Source organism: Peromyscus californicus, unplaced genomic scaffold (assembly GCF_007827085.1).
Source record: "Peromyscus californicus insignis strain IS unplaced genomic scaffold, ASM782708v3 Scaffold_6__1_contigs__length_162567912, whole genome shotgun sequence".
In the NCBI taxonomy this organism is placed as follows: Eukaryota; Metazoa; Chordata; class Mammalia; order Rodentia; family Cricetidae; genus Peromyscus; species Peromyscus californicus.
The window spans coordinates 81840217-81858998 of record NW_026294584.1 but is presented as its reverse complement, the minus strand read 5'-3'; the positions used below and the strand labels follow the sequence as shown (position 1 = coordinate 81858998).

The following is an 18782-nucleotide window of genomic DNA, read 5'->3' as shown; positions in this document are numbered from 1 at the left end:
TCTTTTATAATTTATGAACTAATGGAATTCATGTCACAGTCTGTGGATCCCCTTGCTGAATGAGCCTCAGCTGTCACTGACCCAGAGAAGCCATAAACTCACTGAAGAATGTGCTCCACCATTCCAGCTGACCCCTCATCGGAAACTGGATGATAAATTACAGAGCTGCCCACCAGACACAGACTTAAAGGTTCACCTTCACTAACAGTGACAGCAAGGCACTGAGTATGCCTCTTCAGTCACCCCAAGCCAGCACCCATTTGACAGCAAACCCTCGTCTGCAGCCTAGACATTATATCTGCAGTGACAGTGTATGGAGAGATGAGCAAGATGACTTAGGAATAGAGGGCTCAAGAGTGTACCATTAAATGAGTCTGAGCACCTGCAGAAATACAAACCAAAGCACCTCATCATCACACTGACTGATCATGCTAAAACTATACAATACCCTTCACATGCAACTATATCTGTTCTTAACAAAACACCACACTGTTGGGACTACTGTCCAGTTTTTCAGTGGGGATAACGATTTAGAGGTAAAGCTTCGAGTTAAAGAATACACAGACTGGACTCCTGGAGCTCTGTCTGGTGATTGGCTGTGGATCTCTGCATCTGCTTCCATCAGTCATTGGAGAAAAGTTCTGTGATGACAGTTAGGGTATTCACCAGTCTGATCTCTGGGGCAAGCCAGTTCAGTTCAGGCACCCTCTCCACTATTGCTAGTAGTCCAGGCTGGGGTCATCCTTGGGGATTCCTGGCAACTTCCCTAGCACTAGGCTTCTTCTCTATCCCCATGATATCTCCCTCTATCATGGTATCTCTTTCATTGTTTTCCCCTTCCCTCCCTGTTCCAGTTCAACCATCCCATTCCCTTATGTTCTCATCTCCTATCCCCTACACTCCATTGCTCACCCCTCATCCCCAGTTTACTCATGGAGATCTCATCTATTTCCCCTTCCCAGGGCAGTCCATGAGTTCCTCTTTGGGTCTTCCCTGTTAGTTAGCTTCTCTGGAGTTGTGGATTGTTGCCTGACTACCTTTGCTTTATATCTAGTATACACTTATGAGTGAGTACATATGATGTTTGTCCTTCTGAGTCTGGGTTACCTCACTCAGGATGATATTTTCTAGTTCCATCCATTTGCCTGCAAATTTCATAATGTCATTGTTTTTCTCTGCTGAGTAGTACTCCATTGTGTATATGTACCACATTTTCTTAATCCATTCTTCAGCAGAGGGAAGAGGGATTCTATGAGCAAGTGCATAAGGATCATGATGGGGAAACATGCAGGAATGACCAAACCAAACTAGAGGGAACTCATGAAAGTTGGAACAATGGCTGTGGAGCCTACATGGGACTGGACTAGGCCCTTTGCATGGCGAGACAGTTATGTAGCTTGATCTGCTCGGGAGGCCCTCTGGCAGTAGTATCAGAATCCATCCCTGGTGCATGAGGGAGCTTTGTGGAGTCCACTACCTATGATGGGACACCTAGTATAGCCTTGAGGCAGGGGAAAGGGCTTGGACTTGCCTCTACTGGATGTGCCTCCTCATAGGAGGCCTTGCCTTATTGTGGTTGGGAGAAAGGGGTGGGTTGGAGGGGGAGGATGGGGGGGATGGGAGGAGGGAAGAGGGGGATCTTTGATTGGTGTGTAAAATGAATGAAAAATTGTCTTAATAAAACAAGGGGGAAAAAAGAATTCCCCTTAAAGGAAAAAAAAAAGGGGTACCACAGACAATAAAATTGAATTGCAAGAGTCTGACCTGACTTGATGACCTCATACCCTGGGTATGTATTAAATAATAAGGTATTAGAGGTGATTTTGAGATGGGAAAGCTTTTCATACATGGAGTGTTTGGCCACAGGTAACAGATTGTAGACATGCACATTTCCAGTTAAGATCACTATTCTCAATCGGTTGATATATCAAGAAGAAAATATCACCAAATAGCATGTATACAAGTTCAAGAACAACAGTAAAGGTCAAGTGTAGGCCAAGGAACAAGAAATAAAAAGGCCAGCAATGTGATATGTTAGAAACAGTTCCAATCTTTGCTTAGTTCTAAGTGACCACAGGAAGCCATGAGACCACACAAATCATTGCGTTTTGCTGGGCCCTCCCTCCAGTAAGAGGCTTCTAGCAGATGTTAGGACTTTTCACATCTTGATTCTACTCACTAAATTATTAAGAGTGAATGACTTTAGAAGTATATACAGATGTTAGTAAAAATAATGTTTTCCAAATTCATAGAAATAAAAAAACCAAAGCAAAAGCGACAAGGCTTTGTCAGACTTCACCCTGGTTCCACAGAACGCTGGCAGTGGGAACTTGGCAGTGGGGACATGGCAGAGACAGGAGAAAGATCACAAGGAAGAAGAGAGCTGATTGGTCACTTAAAGTAGGAAAGAATAAAACTGATCATAACATGAAAGAATTGTAAGGTTGAAAAGGTTTTAAAACACTGCCAAGAAACAATGAAGACAGAAATACAAATACTAGATGACTTCCAGAACTACAGACAGGTAGTAATCCAATATCTAATTATCACTAACCTATACTCTAGGGTCCATTAATTATGAGGCAAATAAAAACAAACCCTGTTCTAAGAAAACCAATAGAGAAGAATTTGTCTTCAATGTTCTACAAAATGTTTCTGTCATCAGACCACCGAGGAGGTGCAGAAGGACAACTGTCATATGTAAGGAAGAAATGAAGAGAGGCTCATGTTCCCATTGATAAAAACAAGTAGTACTTTAGGTCATAAAGAAGAATGGACTTTCCAAACAAGGGAAAGTCAGTTTGAGTATCTAAATTAAATTGACTTCTTCAATATATGAAAAAAATGATCAAATGGCTATTTACTCTATAAAAATCTCATTGCACTGCAGTATATTCAAAAGTCCAGCTATTGATTATTATGTCCTAGAAATAAAAACGGTGTCTAATCAAAGAAAATGCCATCATTTGCCTGCATGTTACTGTCCACTATAGGGATGAGTTCTGTTTTCCAACTGCAGAACAACTATGGTAAAGAAGTATATGTATATTTATAACCACATCTCTGGGGAGATAGTGAATGTACATCCATGGAGCTCCCTGCCAGCTCCTTTGTGAGCTTCAGGGCTGCAAAAACCTGTCTTTAAAAAATAAAGAAAAAGTAAAGACAAGACAGATAGCACCTAAGGAAAGACAACCCTAGGGTGTCCTCCATATGAAAGTGACCAACATCACACACACACACACCACATACATACATACACACACACATACACATACACACATACCACATACATACACACATATTCCACACACATACATACACACACCACACACACACACATAACACACACACACACCACACATACACAGGCATATACATATACATCACACAAACACCACATACATACAAACACACACAACACACACACATACATAACACAAACACACCACACACACAGGCATATACACATACATCATATACAAAACACACAACACACATATACAACACACACATATACAACACACACACAACACACACATAAACATACACACACACACACACACACACACAGCACAAATTTTAAAAGGGCTTATAATAAAAAAAAAAACCCAGAGCCAGATATTGGGGTAAATGCTGAGAGATCAGAGAGACAAAGGAACAAGCCACTGCCATGTCTTACCTCTAGGACTCCTCAGCTGAAAAGCTTTAGTTCCTGTCTCCTCATGCCTTATATACCTGTCTCTACCCACCATATCATTTCCTTCTTAGTGCTGGGATTAAAAGCATATGTGCTTCGAAAATACTAGGATTAAAGGTGTGTGCCACCTCTGCCTGGCTCTATTTCTCTCCTATACTGAATCAATGTCATGTAGTCCAGGGGGGCTTTGAACTCACAGAGATCCACACAGATCTCTACCTCTCAACTAGGATTAAAGGTGTGTTTGTGCCACCACTGCCTGGCCTCTATGTATAATCTAGTGGCTTGTTCTGTTCTCTGATCTTCAGGCAAATTTTATTAGGGTACACAATATAATCAACACACACACACACACACACACACACACACACACACACACACACACACATTCAAATCTCTCCTAAATGAGAGACTACACAGTGAAAGATTTTACAATTGTGTGTAGTTATTCCAACTCCTTTAGGAAAGACATGGAAAATAATGTAGATGGAACACTTCTAAGTATCAATATCCTCTACCATTCTTCTAATGAAACAAAACAAAACAAAACTTAAACTAAGGCATTCCTAGCTAGAGTCAGTCACAGTAAGTTTGTGAATTGTTTGTCAAATATTTACTCTAGACTCCCTCACTTAACCGTAACTCTATGGGTATTGGTGAGCTGGGTCTTGAACCACGTGATCCACTGTTAGTTTTGGAACCAGTTTCCCACCGCTGCATGACAAAGCAACAGGAATGAGAATGGAAAAGAAAGCAAAGGACTCGGATACAAGAGAGAGCCTAGATTAGAATATAAAGGTTAGCAGTTTTGAGCTCCAGGAATCCTGTTAAAGAGAGGGAGGAAGGATTGTATAAGCCAGTGGGGTCAAGGTCATCGCAAGGGAACCCACCGAGACAACTAATCTTCCCTCATAGGAGCTCATAGACATTGGACCAACAGCTAAGGAACCCACATGGGACCAACCTAGGCCTTCTACATATGTGTGACAGTTGTATAGCTTGATCTACTTGTGGGGCTCCTAGCACTGGAGTATTGGGGGGGCGGGGGAGGCTTTTCAGAACCTATTCCTCATAGTGTTTGCCTTACCAAGCCTTAATACGAGGGGAGGAGCTTAGTCCTACCTCAACTTGATATGCCAAGCTTTGCTGACACCCATGGGAGGCCCGTTCCTTTCTGAACAGAAACAGGAGGAATGGATTGGGGGTGGGGCAAGAGGGGAGGTAATGGGAGGAGAGGAGGGAGGAGAAACTGGAGTCCCGATGTAAAGTAAATTAATAAATTTAATTTAAAAAAAAGAAAGGTTAGCAGTTTCTTCTTAACTATTAACATATCTGTCAGCAAAGAAGGTTCTTCTATTCACTTAATAAACATTCCCGTTTTTGTCTTTCCCAGCATCAGGGAGTGTTCTCAAATGTATGTAAATCTATTATAGACATGATTTTAAAGTTGCAAGAACATACAGACTGCTAAACATACTAAATTTTAGGAGTATTTTGAAGATTATTACAGTTTAGTGTCAAGGAAGAATCAGCACCCACAATTCAGGGTTCAAACTATATTTTTTCTTTGAACCAAGTTCTTTAAAAATTTATTTAAAAGTCTAAATCAGGAATATAGCCACTTAAAACACATTTTGTTAAAATTAATACTCAGAAACTTTCATTATGCTGATTATGAAGTCAAACTAATCTTTTTTTGTTTGTTTGTTTGTTTTTCAAGAAAGGGCTTCTCTGTGTAGCTTTAGAGCCTGTCCTGGAACTCACTTTGTAGACCAGGCTGATCTTGAACTCACAGAGATCACCCTGGCTCTACCTCTAGAGTGCTGGGATTAAAGGCGTGCACCACCACACCTGGCTCAAACTAATTCTCTATCAACATTCAACAAAGATGCTTCTAGAAAATCCAACATACACCCAATTTAAGATTTTGAAGTTGGAAGAAAAGATATGAACTTAAAAATTCTCAGTAAACTACTGTTTAAAAAAAAATAGAACCTAAATAAATATTAATGAGTAAAACTTATTTGACTTTGGAAAAGGAATCTTAATTTTAATGCCAGTATGAATTTTCAAGATAATGCTTGTAATAATTCTCAGGTCCAAAGTGGGCCCCCCAAAATGGCAGTGCTACAATGTCATAAATGACAGTCTGGGCTCAGCTCAGGCTGGACTCTGACTAAGTAAACAGAAAGATGGCTCTTGGATAAACACAACCTTGAAATCAGTATCCCTCAGAAACTCATGAAGCAGGAGTCAGGAAGAGCCATTGCTTCTCTTATCTCCCTACAGTTGAATATCTCCAGCAATGAGGCATGCATTCCCTAGTAACACCCGTCAAAGTCCCCATGCTAGCTCCTAAGCTATTCCGGCTTGTACATTTCCTTTTGCTATTTTCTCTGACTCCTGCGGGACTGCCATGGCAGTTGTGAATTTCCCCAAATAACCCTTCCTTCCTGCCCATACAGTGGTCCAGTGCAGTAGTTTCACTGTGCTCTTGCTTACAACAATCAAATGTCTCATGCACACCAGCACAAAGTGTCCTACAAACAAGACCTCATTTGTTCCCCAAGAACCTCTGAGGTAAAACAAGGCTTAGAGAGGACAGCTACTTTGCTCAAAAGTATACTACTAGTAAGTGGTGGGCAAAATTGGAACTCAGTTCAGCTCTCTTGTCACTGAGGCTGATAGCAACAGAAGAGTGGAAGAAGGCAGAGCACAATGAGAAACACACTATGGCCTGCTTCTACTCACCAGGGCAGCTGCCATAGTGGGGAGAGTTTTTGTTGTTGTTTTGTTTAGTTATTTTTTTTAATCTAAATAGAACTCAGAAGACAAAAGCCCCTGTTGCATGATTTTAAACATCAGCCAAGGGTTACTATAAGAACCCATTTTGCAATGTTCTATCTTTTGCCACCTGCTGGAACATTTTAGAGTAAGGCTCTGAAATATAATAACATCTATGCCCACGTTGGAAACATAATACTTTTTTATAAACACAGCATGGGCAGGCTAACAACAAACAGATACAGCAGGAGTCAGATCTGGTAAACTTCCTACTAACCAGCTGGTTGCAGCAACATTAGCATGTTTCCGCAACAACAGGAGGTAGAGAACTTATTGCCAAGAAAGGTAGAGCAATGGATGGAGGCAGTATCAGCCTGGTTAGTGACAGGGTCTCAGTTATACAGAATGGTCCCTGTTGGCCGGCTCCTCATTTGCAGGCCTTTTCTAGTTTCTCTGTATGCATACACACGCATACACACACACACACACACACACACACACACACACACACACACACACACACACACACACACTTTCCCTTAGATGTTTATCATGAACTGGCATGTCCATCTAGAGTTTCAGTTCTCAAAATGTCAAAATGTAGCCTGTGCATTCCCAGGGATCCCTAAAACCATCCCACACAAGGTCAAAACTACCTTCTTTATAAAGCTATTGTATAACCTTCCTTTAACCCTGTTGACATGTACATGAATGGTGCTAAGTGGCAGTGGGAAAACTGCAGGTTTAGTGGTATAGGTCAAAGCAATAGCCTGAAACTCTATACTATTCACTACATTCATCACAGCCACATACACTAGCAATAAATGATGTTTCCACTTGAGAATATCAATACAAAATGAGTGATGTTATTAAACCTAACTGTCAAGTGCCATCTTCTCAATATGGGAACTGGATGGGAAACTCTCGCCACGCATATGATGCTGGGCTCGAAGGGCTCTGTGTGGTAGAGCTGGAAGCTGAGCTTGTTGCTTTTGTCACGGAACATTCTTCTTATATAAAGCAAAAGAACTAATGATAAAGTCTGGGTATTAAAAATGGCTATTTGGAGAATATTTTTAATACCCAGCAAAGAAAGGATGTAGGGATAACAGTGCAGCAGTAATCCTTACAAAATATCAGAAGTGAAAGAGAAGCAGAGGAGAGCTCTGAATGGGCAGGCTGAGGAGCTCAGCAATGGCATTAACAAATGTGGAGACTCAATGAGAGGATGTTTCCCAAATGACCTCTGCATCCTGTCACAGAATCCTTCATGGGTGAAAGGTTCATTCCAAACACAACATAGACGGATGGATTTTAAAGTGATAGAACAGAAAAGGGTCACTGAAATAATTTTAGGTTGCACACGGCAGCAATCCTTATCTGAATGCCTGCTTTTTGATTTTTAGTCTAGCAGCAAATAATACCCAAAATTATTTGATCAAGACCAAGACCATTAAAATACTCTGCAGCATGTCTGCACGTTCTGAAACTTCAACTACCCATTGCAGGATGAATAAAGAAACAGATATGAAAACCTAGCTGTCTCCTCAAAATCCAGACAGTCAAGTCAATGTCTTCATTCTCACTAATGGCTTATGGTTGGAAAGCAGTTATTTTCTATAAGAGCATGTTAACCTGGAATGAACTTCCTATGTCATTTTCAAGAAAATAAATATTTTTACATTTTCTAATAAGATACATTGCTTAAATTGCTAATGCAGTCAATAGCTGTGGAAAGAAATGAGCACTTCCTAGGGTCCCTGAAAGTCAAGAGTAAGGTGTTGTGTAGCAGTGCGTGCACTGCTCAGTCAAGCGCTGTGCACACAGAACTATGTCCTGCCTGCTACTATCAAGCACCATCTCACTTGGAAGTGTTGACATTTCACTGACCATTCCATACTGCTGGCATGCTCCAGGGCAACCAGAAATTGCAAAACACCATTAAAAAGGAGATGGATGAAATCATATGATTTCACAAAGGAAAATAAAAATAAAGGCAAAGAAAAAGATAATTAGCAAAACCCCAAACAGTAAGGGCTCTGCTGCTCTTCTGTCAGAGCACACAGAACCCATAGAAGCCACGTACTCAGTGGGCCTGGTGTCAGCTCTTGGGGGTAAGTGGACGCTCAGCTATTGAGGATGCAATAAAATCCTGTTTATTCACACATGGAAGAGAAACCCATGTCCAGATTGCTACAGAAGCCCAGCCACCAGCCTCGAGCTCTGCAACACTGCTCCAGCTAGCTACTCTGCAGGATGTTATCACCAAATAGACTTGTCATTCAAATGACATAAAGCAGGGTTGGGAATGGGACTATGAAACAGGTCTGAGTTTAAACAGGAAAATATAGTGATAAGAAAATGAACACACAAACAAGCTGTTATACAGTTATTTGTGTATACACACACATAGTCTACTCCCTTTCCTTCCCCCGCATGTGTATAAAAATCTACCGAGTTACACAAGTGTACACATGGGCTCACCATGCCTCAATTTGGCACAGAGTCAGATATACAATAAATTACATTTAATGCAAAATTATTAGAATTGTAGAATACTCTTTAGAATATACATAATATGAAATATTACTAGAAAACAGCAAACACAATATATTTGATATTTTTATCACATAAAATTCTTGGATTTCAAAAAGATAATACTTCAAACGTTCAGAGTAATGTGTAGCATGAGTAATTTATGTTTCTCTACTGTGTATTCTTCCTGAAAGCAAAGTTAAGATTTAAACACATGAAATTCACAAGAATGGAATCATTCAAGTTCTGTTTGATTGGTTCTATCTTTTCTGTGCTGGAACCTATGCCTTAAAGCCTCTGCTTTTAAACACATGACACCCAGCTGGGTTCAATCACATACGCCTGTCTTAGGGGTTATTTACTATAAGCTTATTCTCTGATATGTAGACATAACTCTCTGGCCCTATAAACAGCCTGCTCTCCTTCCATCCACAGATAATGCACAGATACATCCATGCAGACATGCAAGCTAGAATAATTTTCTCAATGTGGCACAGCAATGTCTACTAAGAATGACTGGCACAGAGCGGGGAACTGATTTCATGGCTGCTTTCAACAGACCCAACTCCACATGGTCCTTGTTACAGAGCAGGAAGGGATGGCCGAGGACATCCATGCTACCCCCATGGAGAGAGGTTCCCTAGTCCTCGTGCTTTGCTGTCAGAGGGCAATCAGCATAACGCGGGCAGCTGCAGGCCTGTGTCTTAGGGCGTCTGCCCCTTGACAGCCCTCCCTCTGCTCTTCTTTCCCTCTGCTGTCTCTCACCTGGGCCACCTTTCTTTCTTTGACACCCTTGAACTGTGTCCTACAAGCCTTGATTTCCCTGCATAACTTCTCAAACATTCCTCTGTAAAGAACCTGGTATCCACAGTCTTCGCACACAATGCTTAGTTTGCCATTGGTTACGTGTGTCATTTATAAGTATGTGAGTGGCTATTCTAAGGTCCTAAGTCAAAGGCATGCATGTCTTTTAGCTTTGTCCACAAAATTTTCAAATTATGCTCTGATGTCCCTTCCTTCATGTATCCCTAAAGTCACAGTGTCCATTATTTGATCTACTTAAACTAGTAATTCTTCATTCACAAAACAGTTACTACTCTGGACACTGTGCTGCGTGTGGGAAATAATTTTTTTTAAAGTCACATATAGTAGCCCCTGAAAAGAAAGCTGCAGCTAATTGCATAATTCAATTAAATGCATTCTGCTTAGTGGGGAGAAAATTCACACGAGTATGAAATTATTTAGTAAGCAGAAATAGGATGACAATCATTTAGTCTACCTAGTAGGTAAACTGAAACTTCCTTTCAAGAATATTTAGCTATTTACCATCATCCAGTGGTCACCTTCTATTTCACTGGAGAAATCGCAGCGGAAAAGTAAGAGAAAAGAGTCTGGGACCCTTAAGAATCAGCTGACATCACAGTCCCCTCATACCACATGAATAAAACTCTACAGAATTCAATCAGAAAGGTAGGCATTTTTTAAATTCAGAAAGGCAACGTTTGGTTCGAATTACAGGATGAATGAAGAGGAGGCCTTCTGTCTGCTGTGAAAAGCAAGGCTGCTAACACCTACCCTGCCCAACAGAACCCTGTATGTCACACTCACATCTCAACTAAAAATTAAAGTGTTTACACTTGAGTATTTTATTCAATTTTGGGGAAAATTCTACTACTGAAATTCTTCTCCAGTAGAGCACTGATTTGGATGATCCCCTGAAGAAGGCTAACTGGATTTGGGAACTCCTTGGGCGGCAGTGCTCTCTGTCCTGATGCTCACTTTCAGTGTTTCCAGCCCCAGGTCACTCTCCATACCTGTGTGGCTCCGGATGTGAACTCTCAGGGTCCCACTGCTGGCGAATTTCTGGCCACAATATGGGCAGACTTTCTCCTTTTCTCCTGTGTGTGTCTAAACAGGAATAAAAATGGTTGGTGATAAATACAAAGGCTTTAGTAAAGATGATTAAGTACCTCTGACGATAGTAAATCTGTATTTACCAGGATTATGTTTCATTAAAATGATTTAATGTCACAATGCGACTTTAAACAATTTATCATGGATAATCCCATGGGTTCAAAGATCCCTTAGAAGCATGCATTAGTGTTAATTTGAAAATAATTCTGCAGTTTACTGCTTAAGCCTTTATGGAATCCTTGTCTAACTAAACGTGATTAAGTTATAGAAAACCAGTGCATGGAGCACAACCAGATAATCAAAAGGGGGCCGGAGTTGCCCTTGACTGTTGCCAAGAAACATTTCCTTTGAATGGTTTTCCACATTCTTTGTGCGTATTTCACTCTAAAGGGCAGAATTAATCTCAAGAAAGTCATCTGTTACCTAGGCTATGCTTGTCTGGACAGCTTTTACTACAAAACAGAAAGCATTACACATCTAGTTTGGCCTTGAAAACCAGCAGGTGTTAATCGAGCAGTAAACTGGAGAGAGAATTTCTGTCCTCCACATACTTACTATCTAGGCACAAAATAATCACACTAGAAAAAGAGAAGGAACACCTGCAAAATACAATTCAGTGCTGGGATACTTGCCTATCATGCAGGAGGCTCTGGGGTCAATCCCTGCCAAATAAATAAATAAACAATCGCCCGCAGTGGTGGCACACGCCTTTAATCCCAGCACTCAGGAGGCAGAGCAGGCGGATCTCTGTGAGTTCAAGGCCAGCCTGGGCTACAGGACTATTTCCAGGACAGCCAAGGCTGTTACACAGAGAAACTCTATCTCAAAAAACCAAAATAATGGTAATAATAATAAACAAACAAGTGAAAATTGCCAAACAAAACTGCTGACAATTTTAGAAGGGAGGACAGAGAGTATGTTAAGGCCTCATATCTTCAACAGGAGACTAGTTTGTCTACCAACATAAAAAGAATAAAAACATTCTATCATTCCAGTGAATGAGGAGTCAGCAATCTGTGAAGTAGCAGGGCTTTTCAAACGTAGAACAGAAAAAAAGTTGGTGGCTGAGGACTGTTACAGGATCAGGAGGAAGCAATTTCTTCAGGTATCTACCTACTTGGTCTTTATAATATTGCTTTGAGAATATTTTCCAATAGTAGCCTGAAAATGAGTAAGAGCAGGTAGTGTCTGATAATAGTTAATTATGGCCATCAAGTTAGTTGTTTTAAGAGTTGCTGAGGGTTGATTAGTGATGAAGACCGTAATGGGTGTGTGTATTGGCATTTCTGTAGACCAATCAGATCATGAAGCCTCTGACCCAATCTAGGGGTGAATTCAAATCTGATGGCCTTATTACTAGGTGGGGAAAAGGTAGGAGGTGGAGCCAGGCTGAAATGTGTCATTGGAGGGTGTGTCCTTAAGAATATTTTTTGCCCAGGCCCTTCCTGGTATTTTCCCTTCCTGCTTCCAGTCCACACTGAGGTGAAGAGGTTTTACCTGCCACTTGTTTGCACCACCAACATTGGAAACTTAACTGAATCTGTCATAAAATAGCTTTGTCATTTTAAAGAGATTTAAAATGCATTTATTATAATGCTGTGTATTTATTTATGAAATACAAAAGTAAACTCAATTTGCTTGACATACTGATCTAATTAGCATAACACAAAAAAGGTAATCTTGAAATCACAAATGAAACTATTTCATATGAAGTCAATCAGTATCTGTTAAACTCCAGTTCCATAACAGGAAATCCCATGTGCCCTAGAATTCCAGTAAACACTTGAATTATTTCTATAAAAACAAGCTAGCCAGACGGTGGTGGTGCATGTCTTTAATCCCAGCACTTGGCCAGCATGGTCTACAGAGTGAATTCCAGGACAACCAGAGTAACACAGAGAAATCCTGCCTCAGAAATCCAAAAAACAAACAAACAAACAACAACAACAAAACAACCTACCTAAGGTGCTATTCATATTTTCAGAAGAAATCTTCTGTATTAAGTGAAAATGGTTAAAAGTGCACAGAGTCTTACCAAACATTTTCCAAGCCTTCCTATCAGTAAGGCTAAAGATAACACAAAATATACATATAACTTTGAGGTTCCATTTCATGGGAAAATGTCTATTCTGAAAAATAGAGAAAACAGCTATTTCTTGGATAGTGAATCTAATCATATATTTGTCATTGTCAATAAGCATGTCATAAATTAATGTAAAACTGTCACAAGATAGTCAATATCTATGCCCGTAATCCTTAACCTTACAATGCATTCTGTCTTGATGAGGCTCCCACTTACTTTCTTATGACTTCTAAGCACTGACGGTGTAACAAAGGCCTTATTGCACAGCTCACATCGGTACTTCTTGTGTCTTTCATGGACCACTTGGACATGAACATTTAATGTGTCCTTCCTTTTAAATGTTGCATCACAATGATGACACTTGAAAGTCCTTTCACCTTAAAAGACAAGTCAACAATCAAGCCACATACACAGGATTTCACATTTCTTTGCATTAAAATAACAGGATTTCCTAATTCTAATGTGCTACTTCTATCAGATTCTATCTTAATTCTATCAGAGCTTTCCCCAACATTAACACCTAGAAACTAGCCAGAGACTAGACTTGGTTTTCTGTGTACAGGGAAAGAGCAGTAATTTCCACAGGAAGTAGACAAGTTGTTAACATTTTAGTCTATGGTAACAGCTTTCATGTCTCACAGTGAAACTAGCTGTACTGTTAGTGCACTGTGTGAGACAAGACCTAGTACTTCATTCTCTCTGCTGCTTTAGCCAGTCTGGTCTTCCTGCTCTTTTAACTCACTGGTCTTCACTGATGCCCCTGTCTGAACCTTACATTGTTTACTTAGTCCCTAAAGTCTGAAGGTTGACTTTTCTGGCCCGATACCGCAGTGCAGCTTCAGAAAGTCTCTTCTAGTGTAGATCATCACCATTTCAGCTACAGAGCATATAGTACAGTCTCACAAACCACCTCAGACCTTCCTCTAAAGCTGCTGAGAACCAAGAGGGTGACATCAGAAGTATCATACTATGGATGTTACAAATTCATTGCTGTTATATGAAATAAAATTTCATGTTTCCCATGATAAATTTCCTTAGCATCAAAACAAATTCAGCCACATGTCTTAACAGGATGAATGAAGTTCACTTGTCTAGTTGCCTATTCCAAAATTCATATATCTCTTAAGCTATCTAACTTAATACTTCCTGCTGTTGTGAAACAAATTTTATTCTTTAATGACAAAGTTGTTCTTTATGAGGAAATGGAAGTCAAGCTAAGTGCTCTCCAGAGCTGTACAGTGACTGACCTGGGCTGGAAACACTGCTCTGTCTTTTTCCTACAGAAAGCAGCTTCCTTTCTCATGATCATCACCACCATGTACAAAACCTTAAGATCTTTATTATTTTTCATATTGGACCCTAACCTGAGCAGGGAAATCTTCTTCTGTACAACCAATTGCCACAATGCCTTGTATTTGGAATTTAATATTTATGCAGCAATAGGAATGTTACACGTACACTTTTAAAAAGATGTGTGTCTATGTAAAACATAATGAAAAACTTACCTACCAAAATAAGTACAGAAATCAGAAGTTTTACATGAAGTAGGAAAGGTGCCTGCCTGTCAGATACTTGTATGCAATGTCTAGAATCCCCTACTTGAATGACTATGTTCCTGTCAGACTCAACAGTCTCAATTTCTACTTAAAAAGGTGTTGAATTAGATGTGCATTCTGACCCATTCCAACTTTAAGCCTGGGAGCTAATAAAACCCTGACCTGTAACATAGCTCCCAGTTTTATAGAGGCAGACAAGTTTCCTTAATCATCATAGTTAAAAGAGAATTAACGTCTGTGTTTCAAAACAATGTTCAAAGTATACTGAGTGTGGGGTATCTTTTTTACAAAACAAACTATAAATACTGGGAAGAGAAGATGTAAAATAAAGTATCTAATAAAATGATTGATGATTCTTTAAGATAACAAGGCAATCTGCTTCTTTATGCTTTAAACAGACTGTCTAACAATTCACAGTGCACATCTGTGATGTCTACATTCTGAAAGGGTCTAAGGACACAGTGGGAAGTAACTCTATCTGTCCTCAGCTGCCCGGATTGTGACTTACTGTTGTGGATTAACAGGTGTCTTTGCAGAGAAAATGGGGTGCGGAACAAGGCTTTACATTCGTCACATTGAAATGGTCTCTCCTCAGAGTGGGTCTGCAGAAGGAAGACAGCGGGGAAAGGGAGAATGAGCTCATCATTACAGAAAGCAAACAGCATCTTGTTTCTTCTCAGAGCTCTCTGCTATGGAGGAGGAAAAGCATAGCCATATGCATTCACAGGAAGGAAATATTTGTTCTGTCAAACTCAAATTCATTAGAAATTCAATAAATAGCAAAGGTAATTGTTATTACTACCTCGAATTGCTAATCTAAACACACAGGGAGATTTTTGTAAGAACTACTTTGTAGACCAACATGGTGTATAGTTTGTCTAGTGTACAGTTAACCCTAAGGGGCACTTGCCAGACTTCCTCATTTTCCACACAGGCAAGAGAAACAGTTCACAGCACATGGTCTCCACTCTTTCCCTAAAACCTCACTGACATACTTAAAGAGACCCAATCCTCAGGGCTGTTTTGTGTTTAAGTTACAAGAGTATGGGCTCATGTGGTTAACCTGGGGTAGCATTCATTAAATACTTTATTTGTATCTAATGTCATGCTAAATACTGTAAAGGAATTAATGAATCCCAAGAGCCAAGTACATGATTTAAATGGTATTCCTGCCACCATTTTAAGATGAAAAACAGTGAAGATTTGCTAAAGATGTGGGTGTTATAAAGGTCTAAGGCACACAACAAACAAACGTGCATTGAAATGATCACACAGAAGTTTAAACCAGTTTGGCACAAACTGTGAATAAAATCTTATTCTATACTATGGATGACAAGGTTTATTTATTTACATTTTAAATTTTTATTTTATGTGTATGTGTGTTTTGCCTGCATGTGTACCACCTATACACCTGGCGCCTGCAGAGATCAGAAAAGGGCATTGAATCTCCTAGAACTGGAGTTACAAATGATTATAAACTGCCACGTAGGTGCTGAAAACTGAACCCAGGTCTTCTCTGCAGGAAGAGCAAGTGTTCTTAACTGCTGAGCCATCTCTCCAGTCCCAGTTGGCAAAATTTAACAAGGTTCACAAATACATTTTTAAAACCCTCAAAAGTCCAACAATATCCTTTCATTACAACAAAACAAGTTATAAATCGGATAAGTTCTATGGTATTAGTACAAAAAGAGCACGAGACAACTGAAGCAAGTCACTTTATTCACATCACATTCGCATACACTTTCACAATTTGATGGGCATTCCAATATTCAAGTCCAAGAAGCATCATGTGGAACAATGCTGTAACATAAGCATTATCACGACTGTTTCTGTTGTCAAAAACTTAAAGGGTGGAGGAAACAAATATTAAAAGTCAGGGTAAATTTAAGAAGTTTAAATGTGTTGTTTGGATACAGATTCTAGTGAATAAAAACAGAGTAGGAGAAGAACATTTCTTTCATTATATAATATAAATGATATTAGGAACATGACACTCCAAAATGGTGACAGAAACATGGAGTATTTACTAAAGGGTTCTGATGCAACTGAAGTTAGGTCCTTCACTTCTAACAGTAGGAGAGAGGCTGTATGGATTTAGCATTGATTTCTTCATACATTGCTCTTCCTATGCACCTAAGGCTGGCCTTGAGTTTGTGTCAATCTCAGGCCTTTGCCTCACAGAAGCTGATATTACAGATATACACTGTCACACTGGCTTCAGCTATGTCTTAAAGTGAAGAATAAAACCTCAAGTGTTATAGAAGAAAATGTTAGCTATTTTTAAATAATAATTGAATGAGAAAAGGTTTTCTAAGTATGGTGGAAAACTAGATGTTTAGATTTAAAAATAAATTTAATACTGCAAAGTAAAAGTATTTTCCAATCACCAAAGAAACTATTTATGACACCAAATAACAGTTTAACATTACAAATATAAGATTTGATGGCACATTATATGGAAATGGAAAACTGCAAAAGAAAACTGGTAGAGGACACCTTCACTTTCATTTGGCAGGGTGTTTTGTATCAGGTCTATAGTGTGCACTTGGCTTCTATGGGTTCATCCTATTTCAGATTATGAGGATACAGGGAGAACAAAAGTTGCCCCATTGCAAGGCTTTTATCCTGTGTGTGTAATAAACACAAACACTATGTTAGGAACTGACACAAGCTATAGAGGAAAATGAAGATGAGCACAGATAGTACTCCAAGGAACAGATTTTAAATAGGTGGTCAAGAGAATTCTAGCTGAGGTGACATCTGAGAAAACTCTGCTGTTCTGATGGAACAAAGGACAGGTGCCTGGGTGATAAACACAGGACTTGGAGGAAGTCGGGGGGGGGGGGGGGGGGGGGCATGCCTCACCCCCACATTTCCCCAGAGTACTCTTGAGTAGAAGCAGCAGGAAATATTAGTTAGAAGGAAAGAGGGAAAAGAAGTAGATAGAAAATACAGGATAGCCTCCAGAGGACCTGGATCCTAATCTACCAGGCCTTGACTCTCTCTGCCCTAGGGTATTTAAAGGAATGCCAAGGGGTGGAGCAAAAGACCTCCCCTCCCCGCAGCACAGTCAAATGCAGGCCATCTCAGACAAAAGTACTCAGGCCTACCGTCCAATCATCCTCTTTTTTTTTTTTTTTTTTTTTAATTTTTGCAATACAGTTCAGTTCTACATATCAGCCACGGATTCCCTTGTTCTCCCCCCTCCCGCCCCCCCACCTTCCCCCCAGCACACCCCCCATTCCCACCTCCTCGAAGGCAAAGCCTCCCCCACGGACTGAGATCAACCTGGTAGACTCAGTCCAGGTAGGTCCAGTCCCCTCCTCCCAGGCCAAGCCAAGCGACCCTGCATAGGCCCCAGGTTTCAAACAGCCAACTCATGCAATGAGCACAGGACCCGGTCCCACTGCCTGGATGCCTCCCAAACAGATCAAGCCAATCAACTGTCTCACCCATTCAGAGGGCCTGATCCAGTTGGTGATCCCTCAGCCATTGGTTCATAGTTCATGTGTTTCCATTCGTTTGGCTATTTGTCCCTGTGCTTTATCCAACCTTGGTCTCAACAATTCTCGCTCATATAAACCCTCCTCTTTCTCACCAATTGGACTCCCAGAGCTCCACCCGGGGCCTAGGCATGGATCTCTGCATCCAGATCCCTCAGTCGTTGGATGGGGTTTCTAGCACGACAATTAGGGTGTTTGGCCATCCCATCACCAGAGTAGGTCAGTTCGGGCTGTATCTCGACCATTGCCAGCAGTCTGTTGTGGGGGTATCTTTGTGGATTTCTGTGGGCCTCTCTAGCACTTTGCTTCTTCCTATTCTCATGTGGTCTTCATATAATTTTTGACAAAGAAGCCAAAAGTGCACAATGGAAAAAAGAAAGCATCTTCAACAAATGGTGCTGCCATAACTGGATATCAACATGTGGAAGGCTGCAAATAGATCCATATCTATCACTGTGCACAAAACTTAAGTCCAAGTAGATCAAGGACCTCAACATAAATCCAGCTACTCTGAACCTGCTAGAAGAGAAAGTAGGAAGTAGTCTTGAATGAATTGGCATAGGAGATCACTTCCTAAATATAACACCAGGAGCACAGACACTGAGAGAAACAATCAATCAATGGGACCTCTTGAAACTGAGAAGCTTTTGTAGAGCAAAGGATATGGTCAACAAGGCAAAGCGACAGCCTACAGAATGGGAAAAGGT

General features: G+C 40.4%; 1 protein-coding gene across 4 annotated transcripts in view; it reads right to left on the bottom strand.

The window, feature by feature from the left end:
- Prdm5 (PR/SET domain 5) overlaps window positions 1-18782 on the bottom strand; it is a 168642-nt gene that overhangs the window by 52929 nt on the left and 96931 nt on the right. For all 4 annotated transcript variants that reach the window (XR_008214342.1, XM_052720226.1, XM_052720228.1 and 1 more), the window contains exons 10-12: window positions 15081-15174; window positions 13233-13393; window positions 10834-10927 (exon numbers count right to left, since the gene is read on the bottom strand). Coding sequence is in view for 3 of the 4 variants with exons in the window: in XM_052720226.1 (XP_052576186.1) it covers window positions 10834-10927; window positions 13233-13393; window positions 15081-15174 (349 nt within the window). In the remaining variant the exon portion in view is untranslated. The remainder of the gene's footprint in view (window positions 1-10833; window positions 10928-13232; window positions 13394-15080; window positions 15175-18782) is intronic.